The sequence below is a fragment of the Mustelus asterias genome, chromosome 13 (genome assembly GCF_964213995.1).
Source record: "Mustelus asterias chromosome 13, sMusAst1.hap1.1, whole genome shotgun sequence".
Taxonomy (NCBI): Eukaryota; Metazoa; Chordata; class Chondrichthyes; order Carcharhiniformes; family Triakidae; genus Mustelus; species Mustelus asterias.
The window spans coordinates 81,382,066-81,398,532 of record NC_135813.1 but is presented as its reverse complement, the minus strand read 5'-3'; the positions used below and the strand labels follow the sequence as shown (position 1 = coordinate 81,398,532).

General features: G+C 44.0%; 1 protein-coding gene across 3 annotated transcripts in view; it reads right to left on the bottom strand.

Moving 5' to 3' along the window:
- The window catches only part of pitpnm2 (phosphatidylinositol transfer protein, membrane-associated 2), a 167,289-nt gene that overhangs the window by 110,284 nt on the left and 40,538 nt on the right, over positions 1-16,467 (bottom strand). For all 3 annotated transcript variants that reach the window (XM_078227109.1, XM_078227111.1, XM_078227110.1), the window contains exon 3: positions 2,592-2,806. In XM_078227109.1, the coding sequence (XP_078083235.1) occupies positions 2,592-2,806 (215 nt within the window). The remainder of the gene's footprint in view (positions 1-2,591; positions 2,807-16,467) is intronic.

The window sequence follows — 16,467 nt, the reverse complement described above, 5'->3', positions numbered from 1 at the left end:
CCCCTCATCCTCCTCCGCTCCAAAGAGAAAAGCCCCAGCTCCCTCAACCTTTCCTCATAAGACCTACCCTCCAAACCAGGCAGGATCCCGGTAAATCTCCTCTGCACTCTCTCACTGCTTCCACATCCTTCTTATAGTGAGGTGACCAGAACTGCACACAATATTCCAAATGTGGACTCACCAAGGTCCTGTACAGTTGCAGCATAACCCCACGGCTCTTAAACATTCAGTTCCCTCTACCAAACCATTAATAAATAATGTGAACTGTTGGTTCCGAGCACAGATCCCAGCGAAACCCCACTAGTCACTGACTGCCAACCAGAAAAAGACCCCGTTATGCCAACTCGTTGCTTCCTATCTGCTAACTAGCTTTCTATTCATCTCGAGACATTACCTCATAGACAGTGCAGTTCAAGTGTACTTGGCAGTAGCCAAGTAATATCAGCAGCATCCTTCCTGCCTCAGACAGAGTCAAATCTCAGATAACTGCAGTGTAATTGCAGCTCAAGTAGCACTCTAAGAAGTCTCACAACACCAGGTTAAAGTCCAACAGGTTTATTTGGAATCATGAGCTTTCAGAGCGCTGCTCCTTCATCAGGTGAGTAGCACTGGACAGAGGTAGATGATGTTTCTGAATTTGCATTAGGTCTTTACACCCTGGGCTGATCATTTTGCTGTCGGTGTTTGCTCTCAGAACCAAAAAGCGACATTAACAAAAAACAAGGCAGATAAAAGATGACTGCAGTTTTGTACACATCTTAGGGCTGACACTGACAATTGAACAACCATTCTGTTTCATTTACACCATCAAAATCCCCCATAATTTGATAATCATCACTTTCACCCAGTGCCAAGCAACAAAACAATCCCTGAGGCATCAAACTGGAACACTTATTTCCAATGTTCAAAGGAGAATCCAAAGAGCTTCTACAAATACATAAAGAGCAAAAGTGTAACTGGGGAGAGAGTAGGGCCTCTTAAGGATCAACAAGGTCATCTATATGCAGAGCCGCAAGAGATGGGTGAGATTCTAAATGAATATTTCTCATCAGTATTTATTGTTGAGAAAGACATGGATGTGAGGGAACTTGGGGTAATAAATAGTGATGTCTTGAGGAGTGTACATATAACAGAGAAGGAGTTGCTGGAAGTCTTAAAGTGCATCAAGGTAGATAAATCCCTGGTACCTGATAAAGTATATCCCAGGATGTTGTGGAAGGCTAGGGAGGAAATTGCGGATCCCCTAGTAAAGGTATTTGAATCATCGACAGCCACTGGAGGTGCCTGAAGATTAGAGGGTGGCAAATGTTGTGCCTTTGTTTAAGAAGGGTTGCAGGGAAAAGCCTGGAACTACAGGCCGGTGAGCCTAACATCTGTAGTGGATAAGTTGTTATAAGGTATTCTGAGAGACAGATCTACAGGCATTTAGAGACGCAAGGACTGATTAGGGCTTTTGCAACCACATCGCCACTGTTGGAGCCCCTCTGCTCTCAGGCAGGTAGGGAGGGAATTTAAGCCAGCCTGGAAGACTGGGGCCTCAAGTCTGCCAATGGAAGGCTGCCTCCAGGCAGTTTAACTGGCACACATCACCTCCGGGAATCTGGAGGTCACTTGGAAAGTGTTGCTTTGTCATGTAGCTCTGTAGCCCCCAACTCACCTCCACAAAAAGGGCTTGGATGTGGGACTGAGTCGAGGGAATTGGTACAAAGGCCGGCAGCAGAATTTTTAATGCCTGCCTCCATTCCCACTCCTAACCGACACTAAACATCCAGCCCCATCTCAAACTACAAAAACTCAACTTGAAACAATGCAAACTTATCCTGGAAAAAAAAATCAACTTTTTTTGAATATCTTTCAATTCCTATAATCCTGAAGAAGTCCATAGATAAATTTAATGTGTATTTACTTAGCAACATTACTCTGAGACAAAAGTAGCAGCTTAAGGAGAGAACCACATCACCACCAGCCAGAAGCTTCACAGGCAACCGAGAGTCTCACGCTACAGTCTGACTCAGTCGCTGCACTTGGGTTCAGAAATGTCGACCAGACATGGGGAGGCGATGGCCTAATGGTCTTATCGCTAGACTATTAATCCAGAAACCCAGCTAATGTTCCGAGGACTCAGGTTCAAATCCCGCCGTGGCAGATGGTGGAATTTGAATTCAATAAAATATATCTGGAATTAAGAATCTACGGATAACCATGAAACCATTGTCGATTGTCGGAAAAATCCATCTGGTTCACTCATATCCTTTAGGGAAGGAAATCTGTCATCCTTACCCGGTCTGGCCTACACACGACTCCAGAGCCACAGCAATGTGGTTGACTCTCAACTGCTCTCCAAAGGCAACTAGGAATGGGCAATAAATGCTGGCCAGCCAGCGATGCCCATGTGCCACAAATGAATTAAAAAAAAGATGCATGGTGGCAGAACGTCAATAATTTTAATATCCAAAAGCAAGAATAAGCTCAGAGGGGTGATGTAAATTAGTTTCATTAATGCTTAATAATAACAGCTTTTTTTTATATGCAAAGATTATCAATGATATATTAATTCTATCTGAACACACAAAACATTTGTGAATGTATACCTTGTTCTGGTATAGGGATAAGCATTCCACGACTCCTCTTCAACGCGCAGTGCAGCTTTTGGTAAAATAGATCTGAACCAGCTGGGGATGTGCATACCAATATGGTATACTTTACGGGTGTACTGCCCAGAGCCACCTGGACCATCATCATAAGGCCTGTTCTCAAGAATTTCCACACCACTCCCTTCGCCACTAGTCTCCTCTATGCTCTTTTTCTGCAAGACATGAAAAAAATAATTAAGAGTACACATGTAATACCTTCCCACATAACTACAAGTGCCAGTCAGTTACCATCTCCATTCAGAGGAGAATTTAACCACAGCTCCTTGACATTCAATGGCATTACTGTTGCTGAATCTACCACTATCAATAACCTGGGGGATACCATTGCCCAGAAATTCAACTGGTCTAGCCATATATATTATATGTACTGTGGCTACAAATGCTGGTCAGAGGCTAGGAATCCTGCGGCAAGTAACTTACCTCCTGACTCCCCAAAGCTTCTCCACCATCTACAAGACGCAAGTCCGGAATATGATAGAATACTCACCACTTGCAAGAAGAGTACAAATCCAACAACATTCAAGAAGGTCGACACCATCCAGGACAAAGCAGCCCGCTTGATTGGCACCTCATCCACAAATATTCACTCTTTCCACTACCTCAGGCACCTTAGGTAGCAACTTTCAAACCTATGATCGCTACTATCGAGAAGGACAAGGGCAGCAAACATGCGGGAACACCACCACCTTGAAGTTCCTCTCTAAGTCACACAGCATCCAGGCTTGGAAATATATCGCTGTTCCTTCACTGTCACTGGGTCAAAATTCTGGCACTCCCACCCTAACAGCACTGTGGGTGTAGCTCTATCACATAGACTGCAGCGGTTCAAGAAGGAAGCTACCACCACCTTCTCAAGGGCACTCAAGGATACGCTATAAATGCTGGCCTTGCCAGTGATGCCCACATCTGTAATTCAATAATTTTTTTAAAAACCCTCCTGGTTCAGCATCATCGTCCTGCGTCTCCAATTCCTCCCCCCCCCCTCTTACCTCCTGCTCTTTCTCTGGTAAGCTGTTCTCTGGAGCCTCAACCCTCAAGGTGCGTCTCTCTCTGGAGAGCCCTGTTATGGAGAGTGCAGTACACCACCACAATGATAGAGACTCTTGCAGGAAGGTCTGCTCCAGGTACTGGATTCAGTGTCCGAAGCCTGCAATGCCCCATCAGCGTGAATCTGATATGCTATCCAGCCTTGTGAAAGGAGTTATCTGTCAGCTGCGTGCTGAGGTCTGTACTGATAAGGACACAGATATCTGTGACTAACTGGCCGGACAGTAGCAGGCTCCTTTAGCAATGATTCTCAATCATGTCCGAGCCCTTTTTGTTTCTTCCTGTAGATTTTGGGCTCAGGGTAGAATCTCCTTCTCCGTTGTGCCCCTCGCTCTCCTCTGGTCTCCAGGTGCCCTACCCTTCCCGAGACTGCTGCTCCTCGGCTCCAATGGCCTGATTTCCGAGGCAGCAACACTCATTTCCAGCTTCAGCCTTCCTGATGCCCAGGTGGGGTCCAAATAGCTTTGCCCACTGCTCTGATGCCACATACTGCCAGGAAGGTGATAAACCAAACTGACAAAATTACTATCTGTGATAAACTGCTGTAATTTTTACCACAGAGGGTAAGTCCTTTCAGCTTTGATCAACATTTACACTTCCCTTCAGAAACATTTCTGGTTTCTTTTATTCACCCTGGACAGGGTCCGTGCCTATTTCAGCCGCTCTGAGGCAGGCAGCCCCTGAATGGCAGCCACCTTGAGCAGAGAGTTCAGCAAGGCAGGCTTCAACGAACCCTCAGGAGACTGAGCAAATTTGCAGACACACGCCCCCACCAGCCTTCGTCAAAATTTACTTGGTCAGGAGTGGGACTGGGACATTGGTGATGACATTGTGCATGTCAATTTTCCAGCCGGTTGGACATTTCCATTCTGGCCTGATTTACACCATGGGAATCCTGCCAAAGGTTTTTAATAAATCACAAAGAATTCACAAAGAAAACTTAAAATGAATGAATTGTTAGAAATCAGTGAAGAGGTCAAAGACCTTGATTCTCCTTCAAACCCAAAGTAAGGAATTCCACCTGAGCCTTGGGTAGTGGAGATTTTCAGCTCAATTCCAAACCTGATCTTGTCGTGCTGCCACACCTTAGACAGGAAGAAAGGAACGGGAAGAAAAGGAAGGGAGGAAGGAACAGAAGGAAAGGGAAGGAAGAAATGAGAGGGAGGGAAGGAATGGGAGTGAAAGAGGGTTAGAAAGGGAGGGAGGTAGGGAAGGATTGGGAGAAAGGGAAGGGAAGGAAGGAAACAGAGGGAGGGAAGGGGAAGGAAAGGGAGGGAGGAAGGGAACGGGAAAAGAGAGGGAAGGAATGGGAGAGAAGGAATGGAAGGGAGAGAGGGAAGGAAAGAAAGCGAAGGAGGAGAGGAAAGAGAGAATCAGACAGAAAGCATAGAGAGAGATGACGAACCAACCATTAAAAACAAAGGGCAGAAAAATATTTTGCAATCGTATCAAGAACTGAGACAAAGGGTTTTGGGCGTTTAATAGAATGAACACAAGTATTTCTATTTTAAACAAATGCTGTGAGTGATAAGGTCAGAGTAAATAGCTTTGAAGAAAGAAATTTGTGAATGGGAATAAAGTTTCTTTTTACAATCTTCCACCTATGTGGCTTAATCCTGAAGGCTACAAGTAATATTGTTACAAAAACAGAAAATTCTGGAAACGTCTCAGCAGGTCTGACAGCATCTGTGGAGAGACAATAGAGCCAATGTTTCGAGTCTGGATGACTCTTCGTCAGAGCTTCTCTCAGTGATGTGTTACATCAAGTCTACAGCATAGAGACCAGCCATTCAGCCCAATTGTTCCAGATTTGCAAGCTTCACCTGAGCCTCCTCTCAGTACACTCCATCTCACACTATCACCATACCCTTTTATTACTTTTCGCCCAAGAAAATATCTAACTTCTCCTTAAATATATCTATACTAATTGATGGAGCTACATTTTGTGGTGGCAAGTTGGATATATCTCATTATTCTTTGGATAAGCACATTTCTCCTGAATTCCCCATGGGATTTGTTTGTGGCGATGTCAAGGAGCTTTGTCCCTTTAGTCTTGCAAACATGATTTTTCAATTTTTGACTAACTGGAAATTTTGCAATTTGAACTAAGCAGAGCAAACTGCTTAAAATGCAAGACCACATTCCAAAGTGAACATGAGAAACAAACAGATCACCCCAGGGGAGTGCAAAGAGAGAGACCATAAAACTATAGAATCCCTACAGTTCAGAGAGAGGCCATCCAGCCCAACAAGTCTGCACCGACTCTCCAAAAAACCATCCCACCCAGGCTCGCCCCTTCGCCCTGTCGCCATAATGCCACACATCCACCTAACCTACACAGAGAATCATAGAATCCCTACAGTCAGGAGGAGGTCATTCAGCCCATCGAGCCTGCACCAACAACAATCCCACACAGTTCCTATCCCTGTAACTCCACATATTTATCCTGCTAATTCCCTGACACTAAGGGGCAATTTAGCATGGTTAATCAACCTAATCCACGCATCTTTGAGCTGTGGGAGGAAGCTCACGCAGACAAGGGGAGAACGTACAAACTCCACACAGGCAGTCATCCACAGCTGGAATCAAACCCGGGTCCTTGGTGCTGTGAGGCAGCTGTGTTAACTGCCTATATCCTATAATCCAGATACCCATCAAAACTTATAATTGTCCAAAGAAGAGACATTAAAAAAAGCAAAGTATTGGATATTGAAACAATGGCTGCCATAGGCCCACCCAAAACCTCTTGAAAATGGCTGAAGTATTTCAAGGCAAAGCTGCCCAGCCCACTTGAGAGAGATTGCAAGTGACACAGATGGTGTCAAGAAAGTCTTCAGCGGGGGAAACAGACCCACCCCCTCTGTTTTGGAATGAGAGTGTCTCCTGGTTCAAGAAACCATCTCTACCAGAAACTGAACAGCAAAGCAAGACCTCATAATAATTGCAACATTTTCTATATTTGACCATGTCCAAGAAACCAGCCAACCTAAGTCGGCCGCAGCATTTAAAATCTACGTCGCAAGGATAATCAAAGGACTCATAACTGTATATTCTTTTACCTTTGTTTTACTGGATCTACTTATTTCTGATATTTGTGTGTAGGTGTGTGGGCTCGAATGACTGGATGAGGTTTGAATGCCTGACTTTGAGATCTTATTATTTTTCTAGGGTTTAGCATTTGCTCTTTGATCCAAGAAAACCTTGTTTGATTGGCTACTTATTGATGGCAGCTCAAGTAGTTAAATCCATTCTGATTCCGAAAGGTACATCCTCATGACAAAGAAACTTAAACCTTTGTTTTGACCAGTGGAGGAGATTGAATAGAGGAGTGCTAGTTCGTCTCTTCTTAATTGGTTGTAAGGCTATCGTATAAATATGCTGAGCTTTGTATTTCTCCAAAAGTGGAAACATCTTCTCCACAACTATCCTATGAATCTCCTTTACAATTTTAAAGATCTCATTAAGGTCATCCTTCAGATAAAATTGTTCCAGCCACTCCAGCACTTCCTGATTATGTATATTCTCTCAATTTTGTTATCAACTTCTCTGTACTTTCTCTAATGTCCTAATTAAGCAACTCTGAATTACAATTAACTCTATATTCCTAGAATTACAACATGATCAAAGACAAGGAGAATAACTTCCCCCTATATCCTTGAAGTTATTGGCTCAATGGTGATTTTCAGCCGATCAATGTCACAGATTTATTACCATGTTTTCCCAATGTCAGAATATTCGAGGAATTCATTTGTCCACATTACAGCAGAAGGCAAGGCCCTTGTTATGACCTGGTTAACACAAGACTGTTGAAAGTGTCAGGAACTAAATCCTGGATCTATTGAGTAATGGCACTGAACCCAGTCAAATAACTCTGTGATTTGTTTTGATGTTCTCTCTGGAGGCACTGCACTACCTCCACTGGTGAAAGGATGTAATTACAGCATTGCAAGTTTACAGCAACAATTTCCATTGTAAATGTGAATGTAATTTCTTAAAATAAAACTATACCTCATCCAATATGTCCTATCATCTAACCCCACTTCACCTGAAAACTGTCCAAAGTTACAATATGGGAGATTGACAAGTTTGCAAAGAAAATCAAAAATTGAGTTACAGTGTAGAGAAGCCAGGAACTAAACTGCTGGGTCAATCCATCAGTTCTTTAGAGGTACACATGAATCTATAATCTAAGGACAAGCAGAAAATGAGTTCTTTCCATCTCCCAAATCTCAGGACTCAATCAAAATGCAGTTACTATACCACTAACAATAAGGTGTTTAAGTTTGTCTTGCCTGAACAGTGCCTAGAAAAAGGCCTCATTGCAATCGTTCATAAAAATATTGAAGCATCATTCGCTAATTAGCAAATATAAAGAGAGATGTATTTACAATGGAAAGTGTTTATTAATATTTGTGGCAAGTACTTTAGTAGTTTCATTTCCTAGAGGCACTAAGTTGGCAGGCAGCCAGAATTCCAAGGTCAGCAGGGGAAATCTAGTCTGCAGAGCACTATTCCACCAATAAGTTAACCAGCTGGTCAAGGTTGCACAATGGATTAGCTTTCCAAAATCTATAAGCACCCTGCGCTTATTGAAATATATCAATAGCATTAGTGCCCATACTTCCATACTTTGTTTTTACCTAAAACCATTCAACAATTCAACAGGAACTCAGCTTGAAACATACAAGCCAACGAAGGACTGATTAACTGAAAAGCAGCATAGTCTGTGGAGAAGCACCAAATATCAGATTTTCACAATCTTTCACCACTGTTTCACCAAAGTATTCACTGAAGTAAACACACGGACAGTATTCCCAACACTTACAGTTAACATATAAAAAATAATAAATCTTGTCAAATGTGAAACCTTTACTCTTGTATTTTATCACTTTCCAATAATGCAAAGCTTGTCGTAGGACTAAAATAAGAATGACACGCATCTAGACAACATCTTGAATGGCCACAATACATCCAAAAGTGCCTCAGATCAACAAATAATTTTAAATATTGTAATCACTGTTGTTGTGCAGATAAACGCAGCAGCAAATTTGTACACAGCAAGGCCCCACAAACAACAAAAGAACGATCAGTCCATCAGTGTTTGGTGCTGCGAGTTCAGGGATTAATCTTCACTAGGACACTGGAAGTTTAGCCCCATCTTTCTTTAAATGTGCAACAAGATCTTCTACATCAATCTCAGCTGGCTGACATCTCATCCAAAATATTCCTGCTGGACATTCCTACATTGTCACTGTGATGACCCACTGTAATTACATGTTGTATGCCTGGACACACCCCTGCTGCACCTGGCCCGAGACTCCTCCCTTTCCACCTGAGTGAGGTATAAAGGTGATGGTTCCTCCTCCTTGCCTCAGTCTGGGCCAGGTTAGCTACAAAGGTGTGCTCCAGTTCTTTGCGATTAAAAGCCTGTTATTTCACTCACTCGCTGGAGTCCTCATATCGTAATTGATGGAGCATCAGTCACACAGCCCACATTACATGCCAACATCCTCAAACTGACTACCAGCTGACTGAAAGGAGAGAATTCCATCACTGTCCACTGCACGCTCCCATCATGCATTACTTTTGTCTTTCCTAAATTTTTTCCAAACCTATTCACAAAGGGTCCATTTTCTGAAGAGGAGGCAGCTTACATTTGTCCAAATGTTCTTTATTGGGACTACTCCAAAGTGAAATACTCCAAGTGATGGGTTTAGGCTGGTTTCTCTCTCTTTTTCTCCCTATTGCATTTTAGGGTCCTGCTCCAAGCACTGTTCAAGTCATGTCGTTTTAGTGATGTTGCAATATTTCTGCAAATGGCATCAAAAGATCACGGCTTATTATTATGCGGTTATGCAAAGAACTCCTAATTAATCTTAGAGGGGGATATCTCAGCATATTTTTAATGCTTGTATTTAGACAACAAATAGACTTCATGTACAATCAAGGCCACTATTCACTGTACAGAACAGATGGTAACATATCTTCCGGCTAAACTAATGGCATTAAATCACACGCAATGGGAAACACAGCGAGCAAGTGCATTTTAATTGAGGGGAATGGCAGTTACTTATAGCCTTCTATGGAGACTAAACTCACCATACTTCTCAGTAAACAGTAGTAGCAAGCATCGACATAGGTGCTAAAGTACAAAAGTTTCATTCATGGGTTTATATTATTTCATGGAGAGACCAAAGCTTTTATTCGTTTCAGTAAAAGCAATACAGCCACAAGTTGGGCAAAAGGAAGACAATTTGGCAGACAATTTCGTAAAAGCCACACTACTTGCTATATTGAATCAATGAAATGCAGCATATTTTTGTTTTGTTTAGCTTAGTAGCCCCAAAAACACCTGAAGATGTACATACGGCAACTTGGATGGATTCTAGTGATTGTCACAAACTAAATTCCCTGCCTTCATTTGACCAGGAGTTTAATCCTCTGCAAGTAAAAAGGGCCCACGAACAGTCTGTTGAAACAGCCAGTTGTTTCACAGTACCCATTGTACAAAGAACCCCCAGTTTTTGTCGCGACACTACGGACTTCCTACAGAAACTCAGCACACATGGAGCAGTTGAACCAGAAGCACTCCTCGTCACAATGGATGTCTCGGCATTCTACACCAGCATCCCCCACGATGATGGCATTGCTGAAACCGCCTCAGTACTCAATGCCGACAACTGCCAGTTTCCAGATGCAATTTTACAACTCATCCGCTTCATCCTGGACCACAATGTCTTCACTTTCAACAACCAGTTCTTCATCCAGACACACGGAACAGCCATGGGGACCAGATTCACACCTCAATATGCCAATATCTTCATGCACAGGTTCAAACAAGACCGCTTCACCGCACAGGACCTTCAACCAATGCTATACACTAGATACATTGATGACATTTTCTTCCTTTGGACTCATGGTGAACAATCACTGAAACAACTACATGATGACATCAACAAGTTCCATCCCACCATCAGGCTCACCATGGACTACTCTCCGGAATCGGTTGCATTCTTGGACACACGCATCTCCATCAAGGACGGTCACCTCAGCACTTCACTGTACAGCAAGCCCACGGATAACCTCACGATGCTCCACTTCTCCAGCTTCCACCCTAAACACGTTAAAGAAGCCATCCCCTACGGACAAGCCCTCCATATACACAGGATCTGCTCAGATGAGGAGGATCGCAACAGACACCTCCAGACGCTGAAAGATGCCCTCATAAGAACAGGATATGGCGCTTGACTCATCGATCGACAGTTCCGACGCGCCACAGCGAAAAACCGCACCGACCTCCTCAGAAGACAAACACAGACACGGCGGACAGAGTATCCTTCATCGTCCAGTACTTCCCCGGAGCGGAGAAGCTACGACATCTTCTCCAGAGCCTTCAACATGTCATTGATGAAGGCGAGCATCTCGCCAAGGCTATCCGCACACTCCCACTTCTTGCCTTCAAACAACCGCACAACCTCAAACAGACCATTGTCCACAGCAAACTACCAAGCCTTCAGGAGAACAGTGACCACGACACCACACAACCCTGCCACAACAACCTCTGCAAGACGTGCCAGATCATTGACATGGATGCAATCATCTCACGTGAGAACACCATCCACCAGGTACATGGTACATACTCTTGCAACTCGGCCAACGTTGTCTATCTGATGCGCTGCAGGAAAGGATGTCCTGAGACATGGTACATTGGGGAGACCATGCAGATGCTACGACAACGGATGAATGAACACCGCTCGACAATCACCAGGCAAGAGTGTTCTCTTCCTGTTGGGGAACACTTCAGCGGTCACGGGCATTCGGCCTCTGATCTTCGGGTAAGCATTCTCCAAGGCGGCTTTCACGGCACACGACAACGCAGAGTCGCTGAGCAGAGACTGACAGTCAAGTTCCGCACACATGAGGACGGTCTCAACCGGGATCTTGGGTTCATGTCACACTATCTGTAACCCTCACAACTTGCCTGGGCTTGCAAAATCTCACTAACTGTCCTGGCTGGAGACAATACACATCTCTTTAACCTGTGCTTAACCCTCTCTCCACTCACATTAGAACATAGAACATAGAACATTACAGCGCAGAACAGGCCCTTCGGCCCACGATGTTGCACCGACCAGTTAAAAAAAAACTGTGACCCTCCAACCTAAACCAATTTCTTTTCGTCCATGAACCTATCTACGGATCTCTTAAACGCCCCCAAACTAGGCGCATTTACTACTGATGCTGGCAGGGCATTCCAATCCCTCACCACCCTCTGGGTAAAGAACCTACCCCTGACATCGGTTCTATAACTACCCCCCCTCAATTTAAAGCCATGCCCCCTCGTGCTGGATTTCTCCATCAGAGGAAAAAGGCTATCACTATCCACCCTATCTAAACCTCTAATCATCTTATATGTTTCAATAAGATCCCCTCTTAGCCGCCGCCTTTCCAGCGAAAACAATCCCAAATCCCTCAGCCTCTCCTCATAGGATCTCCCCTCCATACCAGGCAACATCCTGGTAAACCTCCTCTGCACCCTCTCCAAAGCCTCCACATCCTTCCTGTAATGTGGGGACCAGAACTGCACACAGTACTCCAAGTGCGGCCGCACCAGAGTTGTGTACAGTTGCAACATAACGCTACGACTCCTAAATTCAATCCCCCTACCAATAAACGCCAAGACACCATATGCCTTCTTAACAACCTTATCTACTTGATTCCCAACTTTCAGGGATCTATGCACACATACACCTAGATCCCTCTGCTCCTCCACACTATTCAAAGTCCTCCCGTTAGCCCTATACTCAACACATCTGTTATTCCTACCAAAGTGAATTACCTCACACTTCTCCGCATTAAACTCCATCCGCCACCTCTCGGCCCAACTTTGCAACCTGTCTAAGTCTTCCTGCAAACTACGACACCCTTCCTCACTGTCTACCACACCACCGACTTTGGTGTCATCAGCAAATTTGCTAATCCACCCAACTATACCCTCATCCAGATCATTAATAAATATTACAAACAGCAGTGGCCCCAAAACAGATCCCTGAGGTACACCACTTGTAACCGCACTCCATGATGAATATTTACTATCAACCACCACCCTCTGTTTCCTATCCGCTAGCCAATTCCTGATCCAATTTCCTAGATCACCCCCAATCCCATACATCTGCATTTTCTGCAGAAGCCTACCATGGTGAACCTTATCAAACGCCTTACTAAAATCCATATTGTCTGTACCTTTATGACTTGATTACCTGTAAAGACTCGCATTCCAACCATTATTTTGTAAATTGAGTTTGTGTCTTTATATGCCCTGTTTGTGAACAGAACTCCCACTTACCTGACGAAGGAGCAGCGCTCTGAAAGCTAGTGGCTTTTGCTACCAAATAAGCCTGTTGGACTTTAACCTGGTGTTGTGAGACTTCTTACTGTGAAACAACCAGTGGCATGGATGTCAAACACACACACACAGATTGGTTGTTACTATTCCCCAATTCTATAACAGGATTCTGCTCCAAAAATAACGTACACGGAACTTGGTACAAAGTCCTTAAAGTTTTGATATGAAAATATCACTGGTAGGAAAGTGGATCCCAAGATCTATTCTTGGGTCAGGGATGGTGACTGCCCATCATTGGCTTGGGATGTTAACTTTATTTCCCTCCACAGATGTTGCCTGAACTGCTGAGTATTTCTAGCATTTTCTGCTTTTATTTCAGATTTCTAGCACTTGCAGTATTTTGCTTTTGATTTATTCAATTCTTAAAGGGTTTGGTAGGGTAGATACTGAGAGACTGTATCCTCTAGCTGGACAACATGGAGTATAGACTAGGGGCCGATGATAAGGAGTCAGCCATCAGGCCTGGGATGAGGAGAAATTTCTTCAGTCAGAGAATATTATCTTTAAGCTGCACAGAGAGCTAACAAAAATTGTTAAAGGGCCTGCGCACTTAAATCTGTTGTGCACTACAAAAAAGAGAGGGTAAATTGATTGCGAATTTTTGAAATCCTGTAACCCAGAGTTATTGATGATCAGTCATTGAATATGTTCAAAGCAGAGAATATACATTTTTGCCTTCTCCTGCCTTCCAGAGATACTCAAAGAGAGCATGATACAGCTCTAATATTACTTTTTTATAACTGCATTCTACATATAACATAACCTTTAACTAATGTTATCATTTTGACATATGCAATTCAACTTATATGTAGAGAGCAGATATAAAATCAGAATTCTAAAGCTGTGTAGTGCGCTGCTCGAGTATCCCTGGCCTGTGGGCGACCAGGGAAACATCCAAGACCTGGAAACGGGCATGGAGTCTACGGAAATAGGGCAAACAGGTAGGGAGGTCATGGAACCTTTACAGATTAAAGGGGAGGAGGTGCTCGCTGTCTTGAGGCAAATCAGAGTGGATAAATCCCCAGGACCAGACAGGGTATTCCCACAGACCTTGAGGGAAGCTAGTGTTGAACTTGCAGGGGCCCTGGCAGACATATTTAAAATGTCAGTATTCACGGGGGGGGGGTGCCGGATGATTGGAGGGTGGCTCATGTTGTTCCGTTGTTTAAAAAAGGTTCCAAAAGAAATCCGGGAAATTATAGGCCAGTAAGTTTGACGTCGGTGGTGGGCAAGTTATTGGAAGGTGTGATAAGGGATAGGATCTACAAATATTTGGATAGACAGGGACTTATTAGGGAGAGTCAACATGGCTTTGTGCGTGGTAGGTCATGTTTGACCAATCTACTAGAGTTTTTCGAGGAGATTACCAGGAAAGTGGATGAAGGGAAGGTGGTGGATGTTGTCTACCTGGATTTCAGCAAGGCCTTTGACAAGGTCCCTCATGGGAGGTTAGTTAGGAAGGTTCAGTCGCTAGGTATACATGGGGAGGTAGTAAATTGGATTAGACACTGGCTCAATGGAAGAAGCCAGAGAGTGGTTGTGGAGGATTGCTTCTCTGAGTGGAGGCCTGTGACTAGTGGTGTGCCGCAGGGATCGGTGTTGGGTCCATTGTTGTTTGTCATCTATATCAATGATCTGGATGATAATGTGGTCAATTGGATCAGCAAGTTTGCTGATGATACAAAGATTGGAGGTGTAGCGGACAGTGAGGAAGGTTTTCAAAGCTTGCAGAGGGATTTGGACCAACTAGAAAAATGGGCTAAAAAAGGGCAAATGGAATTTAACGCAGACAAGTGTGAGATATTGCACATTGGAAGGACAAACCAAAGTAGAACGTACAAGGTAAATGGTAGGACTCTAAAGAGTGCAGTTGAACAGAGGGATCTGGGAATACAGGTACAGAATTCCCTAAAAGTGACATCACAGGTGGATAGGGTCGCAAAGAGTGCCTTTGGTACATTGGCCTTTATAAATCGGAGTATCGAGTATAAAAGTTGGAGTGTTATGGTAAGGTTATATAAGGCATTGGTGAGGCCAAATTTGGAGTATTGTGTACAATTTTGGTCACCTAGTTACAGGAAGGATGTAAATAAGGTTGAAAGAGTGCAGAGAAGGTTCACAAGGATGTTGCCGGGACTTGAGAAGCTGAGTTACAGAGAGAGATTGAATAGGTTGGGACTTTATTCCCTGGAGCGTAGAAGATTGAGGGGAGATTTGATAGAGGTGTATAAGATTTTGATGGGTATAGACAGAGTGAATGCAAGCAGGCTTTTTCCGCTGAGGCTCGGGGAGAAAAAAACCAGAGGGCATGGGTTAAGGGTGAAAGGAGAAACATTTAAAGGGAATATTAGGGGGGGCTTCTTCACGCAGAGAGTGGTGGGAGTGTGGAATGAGCTGCCGGATAAAGTGGTAAATGCGGGGTCACTTTTAACATTTAAGAAAAACTTGGTCGGGTTCATGGATGAGAGGGGTGTGGAGGGATATGGTCCAAGTGCAGGTCAGTGGGACTAGGCAAAAAATGGTTCGGCACAGACAAGAAGGGCCAAAAGGCCTGTTTCTGAGCTGTAATTTTCTATGGTTCTATGGAAGAGAGGTATTGATCACTAGCACGGGAACATTGAGATATGAAGAAGAGTTAGAAAAACTGGGACACGACAACCTTGTAAACTGGTGACTAAGGTGACCTTACATAAAAGGCACTGAATATAATAATATCAAAGCTCGACTAAGAGCACTACTGCAAACTAAAGCAGGACTGTAGGAAAAGGTGACAGAGGAATTAAGTGGTAAACAGCATGTTCAGAACTGATGTCAGAAAGCACTTTGAATTGAGTGTTCAACAGCTGGAACCTGGGTTTCCCTGGGTTGGGACTGGAAGAGAAGTCAAAAGGCAGTCAGTTGCAGTGATCGGACAAGTGCCGATTTCTAGATCAGGAAGAATTAGCTGTGTGAAAAATAGAATCTCAAAAGTGCAGAAGAGGCCACTTAGCCCATCGAATCTGCACTGACTCTTTGACAGAGCATCTTACCCAAGCCCTCTTTCTATCCCTGTAACCCCACACATTTGTCACGGTTAATCCCATCTAACCCACACATTTTAGGACACTAAGGGGCAATTTAGCATGGCCAATCCACCTAACCTGCTCAGCTTTGGAGTGTGGGAGGAACCGGAGCACCCGGAGGAAACCCACGGGGCGAACGTGCAAACTCCACACACTCACCTAAAGCCAGAATTGAGCCCGGGTCCCTGGATCTGAGAGGCACTGTGATACTGTGCCGCACCAATAATGGTCTTCCTTATTCTACACTTACCTGCGATTTTTATAACACAGGCTCTCTCTCTCCGTGAGACTTTCACAC